The sequence below is a fragment of the Vigna angularis genome, chromosome 7 (assembly GCF_016808095.1).
Source record: "Vigna angularis cultivar LongXiaoDou No.4 chromosome 7, ASM1680809v1, whole genome shotgun sequence".
Taxonomy (NCBI): Eukaryota; Viridiplantae; Streptophyta; class Magnoliopsida; order Fabales; family Fabaceae; genus Vigna; species Vigna angularis.
In genome coordinates, this window is record NC_068976.1 from 25,027,015 (window position 1) to 25,042,725 (window position 15,711).

Genomic DNA, 15,711 nt, shown 5'->3' on the forward strand with positions numbered 1-15,711 from the left:
AAATATGACAACTTAGTAAATAAGAAATTACTTAGTCTTGCAGTACACCTGATTATGATTTCGTTAGAATTAAAAAGTTTAGTTAATTGAATTAATAATATTAAATTTGACACTCTTTAATTCCATTACATAAACATAGCTAAGCGATGATCAACCTCTTCCTGATCCATCATGACCTTTCTCTGTCTTGTTGAAGAAACATGAAACCTGAAAGGGTTCATCTTCATCTCCAGCCAAAGCAGTGCATGTTTCCACCATTGGCATCCATTCAGGTAGTCTTTTTAGTTTGAGAGACCAAGCTCCAAACTCAATGGCCGAACAAACTATGCCACCAACTGAACCATGCCATTTACCACTTCCCACTTCAATAGCCTGCAGATATGAATGAACATTAAAATAATCTTTAACTATAATGAAAGAATGTGGCAACCTTGTACTGAATCAATATGCACTTAACTTGAAAGATGGAAATTAAATATATAATATTTCAAAAGTGTATATAAATTGCAAAGGGAAGACATATACACATCATACCATGTTTATCTATATGGTCTTATCCTGCTTTGGGGTTTGAATTAATTGGAAAGATCATTACTTATATGAAGGGTCATCATAGCATGCTACCAACAACTCTTGAGCTCCTTATTAAATCCTCAGCCACTAAAATGTAAGTGCATGTAGCTTACACATACAGCACGAAAGTTAGCTTTCTAGTACAAAAAAAATTCTAATTGTTGTAAAATATGAAGGCAGCATCTATCTCACCAAGCAATCGAGATATCCAAGACAAATTGTCGTGTTCTTTTGAGAAAGAGAACAAAAACAGTATTGGTGATTTCATTTTGAACTGGTAATCCTAGGTCAGACTTAGATGTTTCCGCCCAAATTATTAACATTATCATTATTACTCTTTTGATATTGTAAGCATACCTTACGTAACATAATATTATTCCTCTCCCTGTATCGTGTGTATTTCGTTTTTGCTTTGTAGTACTTTATATTCTATTCTAGTTTCTAAAATCATGACATAAGTGTTTATAAATTGTCATAAGGAGTTGTTATCAATTATGTTGAGAATCCTAGATATGATTTAAGAATGACACAATTGAGTTATTGGTGATTAAGATTGTTTCTGCTCAAGAAAGAGTGTAATATGAAAAGGTACTGGGGAGATTATTAAAAGTTTAAGTGCGGGTTTAACTTCCAAATTTGATAAAGTTGAACACTTTATATTAAGAAAATTTCATAAATTTATTCTATTAAGCTTTTAAGATAAAAGTGGAGTTATTCTTTGATGAGAATTTCACTTAGATTTTATTGGTGTTCTATCCCAAAAATCCAACAAATTATATATAATAAAATACTTTTAATTAATAGAGGTTGTATATTATGATATTTGAACCGAGCGGTTAAGAGAATTGACCGATCGGTTAACATCATATATTGGACTGTAATTGGGTTAGAAATTGAGTGACTTATATTAAAGTCTCATGATAGGACCAATCATTACTGGACCAATAAGTAATTGAGCCAGTAATCTAGCAAATAATAGCAGAATGATCAAATATGAGTACAAAATATTGATTTGGTGTTTATTCACAACTAACCGAATCTAAAGGTAAGTCTATTTTTATTTTATTAGACTTGAAATCAATTTAGGTTCCAATGGGATGACTTATAAATATAAGATCAGAGCTTGCCGTCAGGTACGTTCTATTCATTTTTCATTATATCCAAATACTTAACACTGATAACAATTAATTAAATATTCTATTGTGAGCAAAAGCTCTTTAAACACACGCCTAACTTGAGCGTCGAAAAGTAACAAAGTCACGTCAGAAAGGTTAATCGTCCTGCATATCCCTATTGAAACAGAGGTTAAATTGAATTAGATAAATAATAGAATTATAAAAATAATAGAACTTATTATTAGTTTTTTATGACGAGGTGAAAGTGTTGTTATTGCTTAATAATTGAATAAAATGAATAGGAAATGGTGTCATCCAGTAAAGAAGATTTAACTTAAGTTTTATATTGGTATCTCTTTATTAAATCTCAAAAGACCTATCAAATTGTATAGAATAAAATAGTTTTTTATTAATAATGAGTTTAAATTAAAGTACACAAATAATAGAATAGAATAAAATAGTTTTGTATTAATAATGAGTTTAAATTAAAGTACACAAATAATAGAACTACAATGATGATAAAATTTTATTATTATTGTTATTTGTACGCTAAGATAAAATTGTTGTTGTTGTTGGATAATCGAATAAGATGGATTTTTATTTTTTCAGATCTATTCTCTTCAAGATGTGAATGTATTGATTTTTAAACAAATAATCATAAACTTCATAGAAAATTCAAGTGCAATATAAAAGCTAAAGACTATTATCATAATTTTGTAGCCAAATTAATGACATTATTAGGTCAATATTGTTGATATTTACTTCAACAAAGAGAATCCAGATATAGATATAGACTACACTTAAAATATTTTATCATATATTTAATATATTTGTAACATAATTCAGATATTTTATAACAACTTAATCATCTTTTGTTTTTATCTCTTATATTATATTCTTATAATAAATTATCTTAAGAATACTTTTCATATTACTATTTATAATATATATATATATTCTTATTGATTTAAGCATTATAGTTTTTACAAGTGAATTTCTCCTCTGATCTCTCTAAAATCTCCTCAATTGGTACCTCGAAAATTCTCTACAAATTCCAGTAAGAACATTATACATTTTACTAATTTTATTAATGACTACTCAGTGGATTAACACATAAAGTTGTATATTGGGATAATTATTCGTACTTTTGTTTTAGTGAATAGCCAGGCTAAATTAATTTGGGCCTTACCAGTAAGTCCACTTCAGACCTATAATTTAGCCTTCCAGATTAATTTTTTTTTTAACCTTTCAACATTTCAAAGGACTCTCACCAATATTTCTTTATTTATTAAGACTGATTAGGAATAAATGTTTAAAATAATAAAACTAAGAATTGCGGCAAATACTTTGCATATGAGCTGTACAAGTATATACTTATTTTATATAATTAAAATTTACAACAAAGTCATAGTTTTAAACATAAACTATATCATAACTTAAATTTATAAAATAATTTTTAATTGTGTAGGCTATGCTAGTATTTTAATTTGTACAATTTCCATGGCAAATATTTAACTTATAAAATGTATACTTTTTAAATATATAATTTATATTACTAAATCAACAATTTCAAAACATGTGATAAATAATACATATTAAATTTATTTTTTAAAAACATTAAAGTTAAATTTAAAAATGATAAGTTGAAAATAAAAGGTTAAGTATCTTTTTTGCACATGATTAAAGAAAATATTTCTAAAATCATTCTCATCCAAAGTAATTCTTAGAAACAAACTATTATTTATTATTTGAGATACGTATAAAGGATTAAAACCTTACTTAAGGATAGAAAAATATATTCCAAGTATATTTTAACAGCATTAGTGAATAATTTGATTTGTTAATTGCTGTAGTGTTTGAGTGTATTTTCCTAAGAAGACGAAGGAGAGAGCCTGAGTGTGACTGCGTGAGGGGTTTGCGCTTTTCTTCCTCCAAAGCCTTTCATGGAGTTCGCAGCACTCTCTGGCGCTGCCCAGCTTGGGAGCTTCAACCCTCTTAGAACTAACCTTCAAAGTCCAAAACAACACAACCCTCTTCCATTTTCCTATGCTTCTTTCCCTTCTTCCTTTCGCAGAGTTTGCTCCTGCAAAGCCATCCTCAGCACCCACAAACCCACCTCCACCCACAAAATGTTTGGACCCCATTCAGATGATTTGGAACTCTCTGCTTTGACGGCGTTGTCCCCATTGGATGGTCGTTATTGGGGCAAAGTCAAAGAATTGTCTCCTTATTTGAGTGAATCTGCCTTAATCTATTTTCGGGTTCTTGTTGAGGTACTCTCTTGTTGATTCCCCTCTTTCTTGAGACCCTTTTGATTAAAGAATCCTTTTGTGTTTTTTGTTTTGAACATTTTATTCAGGGTATTATTGTTTTCTGATGTTGGATGTGTTGATTCAATTTTTTATTTTATTTTTATTGTTTCCTGTTAGATAAAATGGTTGCTGCAGCTGTCTATGATTCCTGAAATTGTTGAGGTTCCCAGTTTCAGTGAGAGTGCTAAGACTTTCCTACAAAGTCTGATTGATGACTTTAGTCTTGACGATGCCTTGGAGGTTAAAAACATTGAGAGGGTCACAAATCATGATGTCAAAGCGGTGGAGTACTTCTTGAAACAGAAATGTCAATCCAATGCTGAAGTGGCTAAGGTTGAGGTTCACTTCGTGTGTTTCTTTGTGCTAGGCTATGCACTGCGTTAGTTAAGATGAATTGTAATTCTAAAACCCTTTTGCAGGTGCTTGAGTTTTTCCACTTTGGATGTACATCTGAGGATATAAATAATCTTGCACATGCCTTGATGCTGAAGGAAACAATGAATTCTGTAATGTTTCCTGTCATGGATAAAATAATCAAAGCTTTGTGTGACATGGCTAAAGATAATGCACATGTTCCAATGCTTTCTAGGACTCATGGGCAGGTATGTTCATTTGTGCACTTGGGCTATTTCAAATAATAATGTTAGTTTTTTGTTAGCATAAGAATTCATACCTACGACCTATTCCTCTCACCCTCCCTTCTACTTATACCCCAAACCATCTTTATATCCATTTCACATACTTGACTTTGAAATGGCAAACAATTGCTTTTTAGCTTTGAACTCCTGCTGCATGAAAGGTTGTGGGTACTGGATTGTTCCTTTTTAAACAATTTGCAACTCATTAATGTTTATAGTTCTTTCACTTTATCAGTTGTTAGTTCTTCATTGTTAAGCTGTCATGATTGAACTTTGCAATTTCTCTGTCTACTCACCAGCCAGCTTCACCAACTACTTTGGGCAAGGAACTGGCTATCTTTGCTGTAAGATTAAGCAGAGAAAGGAAGGATCTGTCTCATATTGAGATATTGGGGAAATTTGCTGGTGCAGTTGGAAATTACAACGCACATGTTGTTGCATATCCCAATGTTAACTGGCCTCAGGTTGCAGAACAGTTTGTACATTCTCTTGGATTAAGTTTTAATCCTTACGTTGCTCAGGTATGTTTTTAACTTATTTTAAATTTTTTACCTGTTAAAGTTTGCCACATTTATGCAATTTTAAAAAAAAAAAACTCCATCTTGTGGCTGTCAGCAGCCATATAAAATTTTTAGACGTCTTCTATCTCTATTGTTATGTCCCCGTATACATTGTTTTGAAAAATTTCGTGGATTGTTAATGACGCTCAATTTTGTTTTGGTCTCTATTGTTATAGTAATATCGTGAGTACTCATAATCAAAGCTGAGTTGAACTACTATTTAATGATCATCTGATCCCTGGAAATGATAACTTAATGTACGGTGCTGATAATATTACTCTACTTTGTTAACAGATTGAAACCCATGACTACATGGCAAAGCTTTTTCATTCGCTCATCCAGTTCAATAATATATTAATTGACTTTGATAGAGATGTTTGGGGCTATATATCTTTGAGCTACTTTAAGCAGGTGAGCTTTCTCATGTACTAGCTATAATTAGGGTAGTGTTATAGTTCAGAGCAAAAATGATTTTTTTTTATTTTTATTTTTCTTTATACAGATTACTAAGGCTGGTGAAATTGGGTCATCAACCATGCCTCACAAAGTTAATCCTATTGATTTTGAGAACAGTGAAGGCAATCTAGGTGTAGCTAATGGAGTTCTGTCTCATTTAAGCATGAAGTTGCCAATTTCACGTTGGCAGGCAAGATCTACTGTAGTTTTTTTTTTTTTTTTCTGGAATTGTTATTATTCTAAACTATGATGTCAAGAGGGTTTTACTAATATATCTTCTGGAATTGTTTTGTTACAATTTTCTGTATCTATCAACACAGCTGAGATGTTGTAATTTATAGTCCAATTTGGCTATCTACTGTAAGAGCGATTTGGCTATGTTCGAAAGTCATATAGGCTCTAATTGTTAAATGAAAATGAATTGAAGGAGAACTATTGAACTTATCTTCCCCTACGTTATTAATCAGTCTCATTTAATGCAATAATTCTATTCATCTGTTTCCATCATTTCAAAATAGAGGCTTCAGGAACTGACATAACATAATTCTGTTTTATGAGACTTGTTAAGTTGCTTTATCTATTGAACATTACAATTTTGTATATTTCGAAGTTACTTTTCATTGTCTCAAAATCTTACTATTCAGAATTTAAAAATTAGCTTGGCAGTTCACAATTTAAAGGTTTTATAACCTTGTTTTAATCAGTTGATCTTTGAGCATAATTTAGTGACAGTTACAGTCTAATTGTGATAGCTCTTGGAAATAGTTTATTTTGCTTTAGTCATTTTTTTCCTTTTTCTGCAGAGGGACTTGACTGATTCAACTGTCATAAGGAACATGCCTGTAGGTATCGGTCATTCTCTTCTTGCCTACAAAAGCACACTTCAAGGAATTGGGAAGCTTCAGGTATTTATCACAACATAGAATTTACGTTGATTTTCTCCTACTATTGCATAATTATCATTTTTCTATTGGAAATACAGCATTATTAGATGATATGTTTTAGTAATCTCAACTGTTAGTTTCACCCTATAGTATGTTGTCATCTATAAGAAGGATGAACATGTAAAGTTCCTGTCACTGACTATTTTCATAACTATGTAGCAAGTTTCTCAGACTTTCTATTAAATCTAGAGAAAAGATAGCAGGTTTTGGTATTTTCATTGAGGTTTATTGTAACATTTTAATTGACAATTTAGGTTAATGAAGCTCGCTTGAGTGAAGACTTGAACCAGTGCTGGGAGGTGCTTGCTGAACCAATACAGACTGTAAGTATATGCTTCTGGCTTTATATTACTATTTAGTTTAATCTTTTTTACTTTATATTGAATTCTATTCATTATTTACTTGATATAGTTCAAGTAGAACAAAAGAAGTAAGTTATTCTTTTAACTTCATTCTCTGAAGATAATACAGTTTTCTAGTTAATGTGCTTTGGGAGAAGAAAGGCGTGCTCAATCTATATCTAAAACAATTAAATTTGCCAAAACCTGTCAAAGAAATATAATCCTTCACATGTTTTTGCAAAAAAAAAAATTAAATTAAAGATATACAAAATCTTGTAGAAGATCAATGTGCCAGTTTTCGCTCTGTCTTAGACTTGCTGTTATCTGCCAGTAACTCTGAACAGAAAACAGAGAAAAGGAAAGAGAGAATGTATTTCCTGTGAGCACTTTTTCTTCCCCGTAGCCACTACATTCTTCAAGCATGTTTTGCTCTGCAGCAGCCCCTGTCTTTGGAGTATTGTTTGCTCTACAACAGCTTCTGCACCCTTCAAATATGATTTGTTCTCCAAGAGCTGTTGCATCCTGAGCTCTATCGCAACCATTCTATCAAAGCTGCCCTTCTCTTGCAATCTCCATGCTTTCTGACTCATGGCTAACTGCCACCATCTGCTATTAGCTCCTCAACATTCACCTGCACACACCTGCATTAAATTAATGCGTGAAACTGTCATTATTGACTTTTCCAGCTTCACCAATCAAGTGACTAACATGTTCACTGAGTCTCTCAAGGAGTTTCATGTTGATGACATTGATAACAAATTTGACTCATGATACATATCTTCCAACTTGAAGAGGAGAGTGTTAAAGATATGATTTGATTACATCAAATAAGAAAATATCTTAACAAATTATCACTATCAATTATTGATTTTTTTTATTATTGAATATAAATAAATAAAAGTACAAGACACAATTACAAGCAATTCTTTCCATATCCTCTGACTTGATACTTTGATTCTACATCCACCTTTCTAGCTGTTGTTTGATCTCTTCTATTCCTTCGGCCTTCCCTCATTTTAGAGGTCGACCCTCCACTCGACCCTTTCTTTATTTTTCACCCTATTCTACTGTAGAAAAATTTGTTGAGTTTGTGCAGTCCGCGCTTCAACTTTGAAATACTGACTAGTAGGAATGATGCTGCAATCCACGAGATATGGTTTCGTGTTTATTTCATCTCCAGCCGCTGCAACATTGGTTTTAAATGAATTGTCCACAATTGTGTGCTCAATCCTCTTGATTTTGCTTGTTATCATTCCCTTAAAAAAATTTACTACTATAATCATTTTGCAAATTTTATTCAGGTCATGCGAAGATATGGTGTTCCTGAGCCTTATGAGAAGCTAAAAGAGCTAACCAGAGGAAAAGCCGTTAACAAAGAGAGCATAAGAGTCTTCATTGAAGGCTTAGATATTCCAGAAGAAGCAAAGACGAATCTGTTGAAGTTAACACCGGATACTTATGTTGGAGCAGCAGTTGAATTGGCCAGAACAGTAGAAAGTGTGGTGAACATTGTGAATGGATCGAATATTTAGTAAACAAGTGATCGAAGCAGTTTTCTCGATATGTCAATTAGTTAATGAGACTCTTGGGAAGACAATTTTGCATCCTCGCCATCCATTCACCATGTGGTTATTATTAGTGATATATGAACACTCTAAAATAAGATGTTCCATTTGAAAAAATGAGAGAAAGGACATGAACCTCCTTGATTACAAAAACATTCTGATATACAATGATATCAAGGATTTTGTAACATTTGGAACTTGTACTGTAGGAGTTTGAAGTGCCAGACCTGAATAATAATAATAACATAGGTCTGGTGAAAAGCATAAAGGATGCGCCAAATTTGAACCATACTTATTCAGCTCCTTGCACCATTTCCTGCTGTGTATGGAGTCCATAATGGCAATTTTTGAAATCTCGTGTGTAAATATCTAAAGTATTTTACTTGCATTTTCTCAGGAACTAAATACAGCCTAGGTAGTTTCAAAGAATTTAATCGGAATTTTTGTCAGTGCAAAGGAATTTAATCCTGCAATGTTTTATACGTTTAGGTTATGCAGTTTTGTAAAATTTAAATATTTAACATTATTATAACTCATTAATACAGATTCGTTGTGCTTAATTCCTATTCTTAAAAGCATGTTATTTTAGAGATAAAAGAGAATAGTAGTTGATAATTTTAACTGAGAAAGGTAAGCATTGTCTATCTGTCTTCTAGATTTCAATCTGATTTGATTGCCCCAAGCTATTATACATTATATTCGTTTATCTATTTATTATTAATTTTACTATTACTCTTGTTATGTTTAATTATTAAGTGGGGCCTTGGGAATCTAGAATCTTGCTAGCCACTACCAATTTTAACCTCACACCATTCTGACTCATGTGCCAAGTGGGGCTATGTGTTTCGCCATTTTTAAGAGGTGAATGTACGCAAGGACACGCATTCAACAGTATATCACACGTTCTCACAACCTCGTATAGTAAATTAATCCTCTGAATACTTTGTTTTTTGCCTAAAATTTGGTTAGCGTTTTAATTCATTTCTCGTAATGTTAAATATCCCAATATTCTCCTCACACTTTCTTTTACTTTAGTTGTGCTTAAATTGGTGAATACGTTTTCGTCACGCTATTCCAGGATAATGATTTCAGTAGGGTATACCCACGTTCTGGAAAATGACAGAGTATGAAAACAATTTGAAGTAGTGTTACAATTTGATTGGTAATTGACTGTGTTTGGTTGGTTATACACCTTGATTGTTAATACCACCAAAAACAAAGGATAAAGAAAAGAAGACTGATAGGATTACGCTGAAATCACTATTTTCTTAAGTCCAAGCTATCTCGTTTCTCAAACATGTTTAAAAAATGAATAAACCAAACAGTGTGGCCACATAACTATCCTGTAGAATCATTGATCTATATCTATCGTTTCAGTCAATTGTTTCCTTCCATGATTCACTTTGTTTATAATAATGTCTTTCTTGGATGCTGTTTTCTCTCACTGTCTTCCCCAATCACCAATTTAACAATACACATTCAGATGACGAAATCTGAAAAGATTTGATTTTTGAAGTTAACTGGGATGCAACGAACTGAAACACCGTTCTTTGGGTCAGTTTCTACTCTCTCTTTCATATTTGTTTTTGAGCCAAATAGTGTTATTTGTTGTGTTCTGTGTGATCGGAAGCAAGGTTGGTTAGGAACTTGTGGACACCACAGATCGTGTGCCCCCTGAATGTTTAAATTATCTAACATCGCTTGCATATTTTATATTCTTTAATTTGAAGGGTTGTTTATATTCTGATATAGGATCAGGTGATTCGGTGGTGGGAAATTCTCATGGAAAAAGAAAAGGGAATTGTTGAACAGTTATTTGGGGTCATGAGTTATAGCTTATTCCCCATTTCCTCATCCCTTTCTGTTGAAATGTTTCCTTGTCAAAAAACTTGGGAAGGTCTAGAAACAAAGCAAAAAGAAAAGATGTTCAATGCATTTGCTTGTAAGTTTTGGTTATATCAAAAGTGGAATCCAATCTCATTAAGTTGCATCTTTGTCACTGTTGTTGGATCCGATACCATGAACGATAATAAAATCTCTCCAAAATTTCAGGATGCCCCTTTGATTTCTAGTTCTGGAAGCAAGCAATTGGTGCTGCTTTAACTGGATTTTAGAATAGAAATTAGCAGCAGCTTGAAGTTATGTCTGCTTATGGCCATCAAATGGAGCAGATGTATTCTGCTCACAGTCTCTCTGGTGGTTCTGGTATGTAATGGAACCTTGTCATTTCAACTTATTATTATAGCATAATTTTGATTATTATTGGTCCTGTTTCTTTCGTGGTTACAGAGTTGAGGAGGAGCAGTTTTGTGCTGGAATCAGGATTCTACATCACATCCTTTGTTGCAACCATTCTTGTTGCTGCATTAGCCGCTGCCGGGCTTTTATTGATTACTTTATTGGTTTCACTGGCAATGATGCTGCAATCTTGTCAAAGTAGCCATGCTGGAATTATTGAGCTTCGGAATATAAATGACGAGTACAACTATTGCAAGGTCTATTCTCTGCATGCCAAGCTCAATAACTTGGAAGGACACCATTTTCCTAACCTTTGCAAGGACCTTGCCATAGGGTATATCAAGGGAGGTCAATATGCTAGAGACTTGGATTCAACCAAATCTCTAATGGATGATTATTTCAACTCTGTTAGACCATCAGATGATGATCTTGATGTGGTATTGATAGACATAGATGGAATCGTTTCCCCAAATCTTCATTCTACTTTGTTGCAGAGGTAATCTTATCATCCACCTTATCCCCCCTGTGTATGAGGCCATAATTTCATTGAAAGAGGAATCTTACATCTATGGTTCAGTTTTTGGGTATTTGTAAAAGAGATTCTTCTTTCTTTGAAGAAATACTTTTGCAGGGAAATTCTTGAAGTGACATAATCTCAATCTTGATGAACTTTGTCTTTTATTGTGTTACTTAACCCACCTTTATGTTCCTCAATTGTTGATGGTATAGAAATTGAATCATGGCCAGCTGGAATCATGGTGTTCAAAATTTTTATGCAATTTTTTTTTTCACTCCAACTTACATCTGTTATTCAACCCCCAGTTGTTGTTTTTTATGTATTTTTAAGTTGTCCATCTAACTTGATGCAGCTCTGCACATGTTTTTAGCAGTAACCTGACATGGTTTTTTCTTTTGATGTGGTTTTCATGATAACAGCAGCATTGACAATTGTATCGTAGAGGCAAAGAATTTAAAGTACATGTTTGTTTTAAGATTATACACGAAGCTTCAAGCTGGTGGATGGTCCATAATTTTGTTATCAAGAGAGCATGTAAAACACCAAAATGTCACCATCAATCATCTTCTCTCTGCTGGATTTAGAGGCTGGTCTTCTTTGATGATGAGGTATTCTGATTATTATTTTCCTTTGAGTTATCATGGATAATGATTAAAGGAGGATCTCAAATTCTGTCTCTTTTGGACCTTATAAAAAGCTCACTTTGAAAAAATCTACCCTTCTCTTACTTTAATCTCTTGTGAATTCCCAGATTATTTCAGTGCTTAGTTAGCACAGGCATCTTACCACTCTTATCAACAATATGTGGATGTTCCAGTTTCTAATTTCTCTTCCAAATCTCCTTGATTAATTCTATAACCATGTTTAAAATATTTGGTCTTATAAACAATCTCTTTCCCTACAAAACAATAGCTAATTCCTCTTTAGCTATAGCATACTAAAGAACTTCCATCTTATGCAACCAATGTATGATCTATGTTTTTGCAGAGATGATGCAGATTCTTCCAAAGGGAATGAGTTTTTTTCTAGACAAAGGAATGTGATACAAACGAAGGGATTCCGCATAAAAAGTGTCATCAGCAGTGAAATGGATGCTTTGACTGTTGATGATAGAGGAATCAGAGTTTTTTTGCTACCAGACCCTATATTTGACAAGTTTGAACAGCAAACAAGAACATAGAAGCTGGATATTAGTTTCATATCCTACACTATACCATTATTGATTTCTTTTTTTGATTCTCTGCATCTCCCATTTGTTCATATTAAAGGGTGTTGTAATCACATCTCATTTTCTGCCAAAGGATGATAGAGCGTAAAATTATATTTTTTTATCAAGATATATGCTGTCAATTTCTTGTATTATATTATTACTGTTATTATTATACTTTTTTAAAGAACTACGTATATTTTCATATGGAAACTATCAAAAAAGAAATAATTATTTCATTTTTGAAGTTCCTGTTTTCTTTCTTTTCCTTGGGTTAAAGAATTACGAAATAATTCTTTAATTTTTTGAAGTTCTTTTTTCTTTCTTTTTCTTAAAAAAAAAGATAAGAAGGAAAGTGGGTCTCCTTTTTCTTTTGTTCGATACCTCCGTATTTCTGAAGATAGTTATAATTTTACAAATGAACATCTTAATCTTTTTCGGAATAAAGAGTGACGAGGGAGTTATTGGTGATTCTTAAATGAAAAATGATATTTAACAATGAATTTCTTAAATAAAGTTCAAGTATTTCTAGATAGGATAAATTCGTTCTATCATGTTTATAATCTCATTTAAAACTTAAAATACGTGATATAAATATTAGTTTTAATTATTAATTTAATCTCTATATTTAAACTTTTGAATTTTTTTCTTATATTTTTTTTTGTTTTAATTAATTTTTTACTTTTGCAAAATGATTCACCCAATTTCTTTTGTTTAATTGATGTTAGCACGATTTTGAGATATCATGTGACAAAATATAAATTTGACAAATATTAAAATATGAGTCATCTTTTATTTTAGAACTTTTCAAAATATGAGGCATTTTTTATTTTAGAACTTTTCTTATTGACATGCCACACCAAATAGAAAATGATTTATTTTGTTTGGTAACAAATTCGTAATTTGAAACATGATATTTACAAACAACTTCATCGTCAAATTATCGAAAATAACCACATCGATTTAAAAAAAAGTAAATTTAAGTAAAAAAATATAAAGATCAGATGCCAAAATATATAAAAGAAATTTCTAACTAAATATAAATATTGACTATACTTAATTATATTTTAGTGTCTAAATTTTTGAACAAATTCCTATTTTCTTTTTCAAATTCAAAAAATTCATTTTAGTTTCACTTAAAAAAACTCATTTTTAGTCCTTAAGTTTAAGTTTTAGAGACCATTTTTTTTTTAATTTTGAGAAACAATCTATTTTAAATTTAGTCACCAAGATAAAAAAAAATACCATAAATTTTAAAGAATAAATGGTATATTAAATTAAACATATTGGAAAAAGAGGAAAGTAAAAACTAAAACATCTACTGGTCAAGAATCATGTATTCATGCTAGTTAATTAAAAATATAAAACACTATCTTAAGTTAGTTCTGTTCTTAATTTTCGAACCAAACTTTTGAGAGAGAAAAAATAAATTAAACAAAATAAACAGTTTTAACCCATCATGGATATTTGTATTGATTAATTTCAATAATATATTTTTTATTCAGTTGGATTTTGAGCGTCAATATACCATAAAGCGACTGAATTGGCATTAACTTTGGAATGATTGGGGAAGGGAAAGGGAAAGGAAGAAAGAGTTTTATGCCTTAAACCCTAAAATCAATGCATTGGATTTGTCCTATGTTCTCTTCTTGATATTCACATCTCAATCCTTATCCTTTCATTAAATATTTCTACAAACATCATGCACACTTTAATGTTAATTAGGTATGCATTCTCATCATGCATCAATCTCTCATTTTTTTATAAATAATTTGGTTAATGTCTCGGTCACAAAATGTTTCAGTAAATATTTTGTGAAACCGAGACACTAACATTTATGACGTATTCTTCTTGCCTTCGAACGTCTGAATTATCGAAGTCGTTCGTTTTCTTTCAATTCAAGCCGCTCGCTCCTCTACGACCGCTCGACTTTTAGTGGGGACCGCACGGTGATTTTTCTGGACAGAGGGGGGAGGTACCTGCAAAGACACTCCGACGCTAGAGTTAGGCGTTTGTTGAAGGAGTTGTTGCTCACAAAAGAATATTATGGTAATTGAGTATTATGAACTCAGTAGAGCATGAGTAGAATGTGAATGGAACGTACTTGACTTTTGGGCCTGACTTTGTATTTATAAGTTGTCTCATGGACCCTAAACTGACACAGACCCAGTAAAATATAAACAGAGTTACCTTAAAATCCAGGCGGTTACTCATAAACAGCTTTATGAATATCTTTTAATCATATATCTTTGATTATTTTATCCTCTGCTGGATTATTAACCCAATAACTTAAATGCTGGCCCAATTGTGGCTCAACATCTTTTAACTTGGTTTGAACGAGCGTTGCCCCGGTTTGACCTTGTTGATGAGCGCTATTGTTGACGAGCGATGTTGTTGACGAACACTGCTACATCGGTCTTGGATCTACCCCAGTTTGACCTTGTTGGCGAGCGTTGTTGTTGACGATCGCTGCTACAGTATCAAGATCGACCGGTCTTGGATGCTAACCGTTCGGCCTAGATATCATATTATACATAATGCCCCCAAGTCCAAGTTAACCGTTTGACTTTAGTCAGGGTTAAGTGTAGGACTTATATAAGCTTGGGAAAGGTCATCCTTGTTCTATTGGGAGGTTGTTTTGATTGTAATTTGAGTCGTTTTCTCGTCTCTGACCGAATGGTGGACTTCAGGAGTTACCTTTTGAACTTTTTACTAGGTCAATCGGCTTATGATGAGAGTTCTTTATAGAACTTTTTCCACGTTGACTAGCGACTTTGATAACATTTTGTTTATCTGCACTATGAAGCCGACTGACTGAATACTTTTTGGGCTAAATGGTCGAATATCTGTGAAGTCGAACAACATAGTACTTGTGAGGCCGAATGGCCGAATACCTGTGAGGTCGAATGACCATGTACTTGTGAATGTGTGTGAGTGAGCGTTCATCGGGAGAATGCCTTTACCGTTCGTATGATAGTCCATGAGGGACTGTCTCCACCGCTTGGTTTATAGTCCATGGGGGACTGTCTCTACCGCTCGATTTATAGTCCATGAGGGACTGTCTTTAATTTATAGTCCATATGTGACTGTCTTTGATTTATAGTCCATGGGGTATTGTCTTTGATTTATAGTCCATGGGCGACTGTCTTTGATTTATAATCCATGGGAGACTGTCTTTATTGTTCAGATGATAGTCCATGAGAGACTGTCACCACCGCTCGGTTTATAGTCCATGGGGGACTGTC

The 15,711-nt window shown here is 32.6% G+C and overlaps 2 protein-coding genes across 5 annotated transcripts; both read left to right on the plus strand.

Moving 5' to 3' along the window:
* Positions 1-3,515: 3,515 nt before the first annotated feature.
* On the plus strand, positions 3,516-8,870 carry LOC108338588 (uncharacterized). The gene is made up of 9 exons (XM_017575552.2): positions 3,516-3,961; positions 4,118-4,333; positions 4,420-4,602; positions 4,938-5,159; positions 5,493-5,609; positions 5,701-5,844; positions 6,458-6,559; positions 6,853-6,921; positions 8,241-8,870. Exons 1-9 carry the CDS (start codon positions 3,632-3,634, stop codon positions 8,469-8,471), a joined length of 1,614 nt encoding a protein of 537 aa, XP_017431041.1. The 5' UTR covers positions 3,516-3,631; the 3' UTR covers positions 8,472-8,870.
* An 860-nt stretch (positions 8,871-9,730) lies between these two features.
* Positions 9,731-12,596, plus strand: LOC108337083 (uncharacterized protein At2g39920). 4 transcript variants are annotated; one of them, XM_052879841.1, is made up of 6 exons: positions 9,731-10,058; positions 10,257-10,446; positions 10,557-10,709; positions 10,794-11,238; positions 11,682-11,867; positions 12,247-12,596. In XM_052879841.1, exons 3-6 carry the CDS (start codon positions 10,646-10,648, stop codon positions 12,437-12,439), a joined length of 888 nt encoding a protein of 295 aa, XP_052735801.1. In that variant the 5' UTR covers positions 9,731-10,058; positions 10,257-10,446; positions 10,557-10,645; the 3' UTR covers positions 12,440-12,596. The 4 variants fall into 4 exon arrangements, with proteins under 4 accessions (XP_052735801.1, XP_017429017.1, XP_017429018.1 ...); XM_017573528.2 differs by having other exon boundaries at positions 9,736-10,058; positions 11,679-11,867; XM_017573529.2 differs by having other exon boundaries at positions 9,736-10,058; positions 10,263-10,446; positions 11,679-11,867.
* Positions 12,597-15,711: the final 3,115 nt, after the last annotated feature.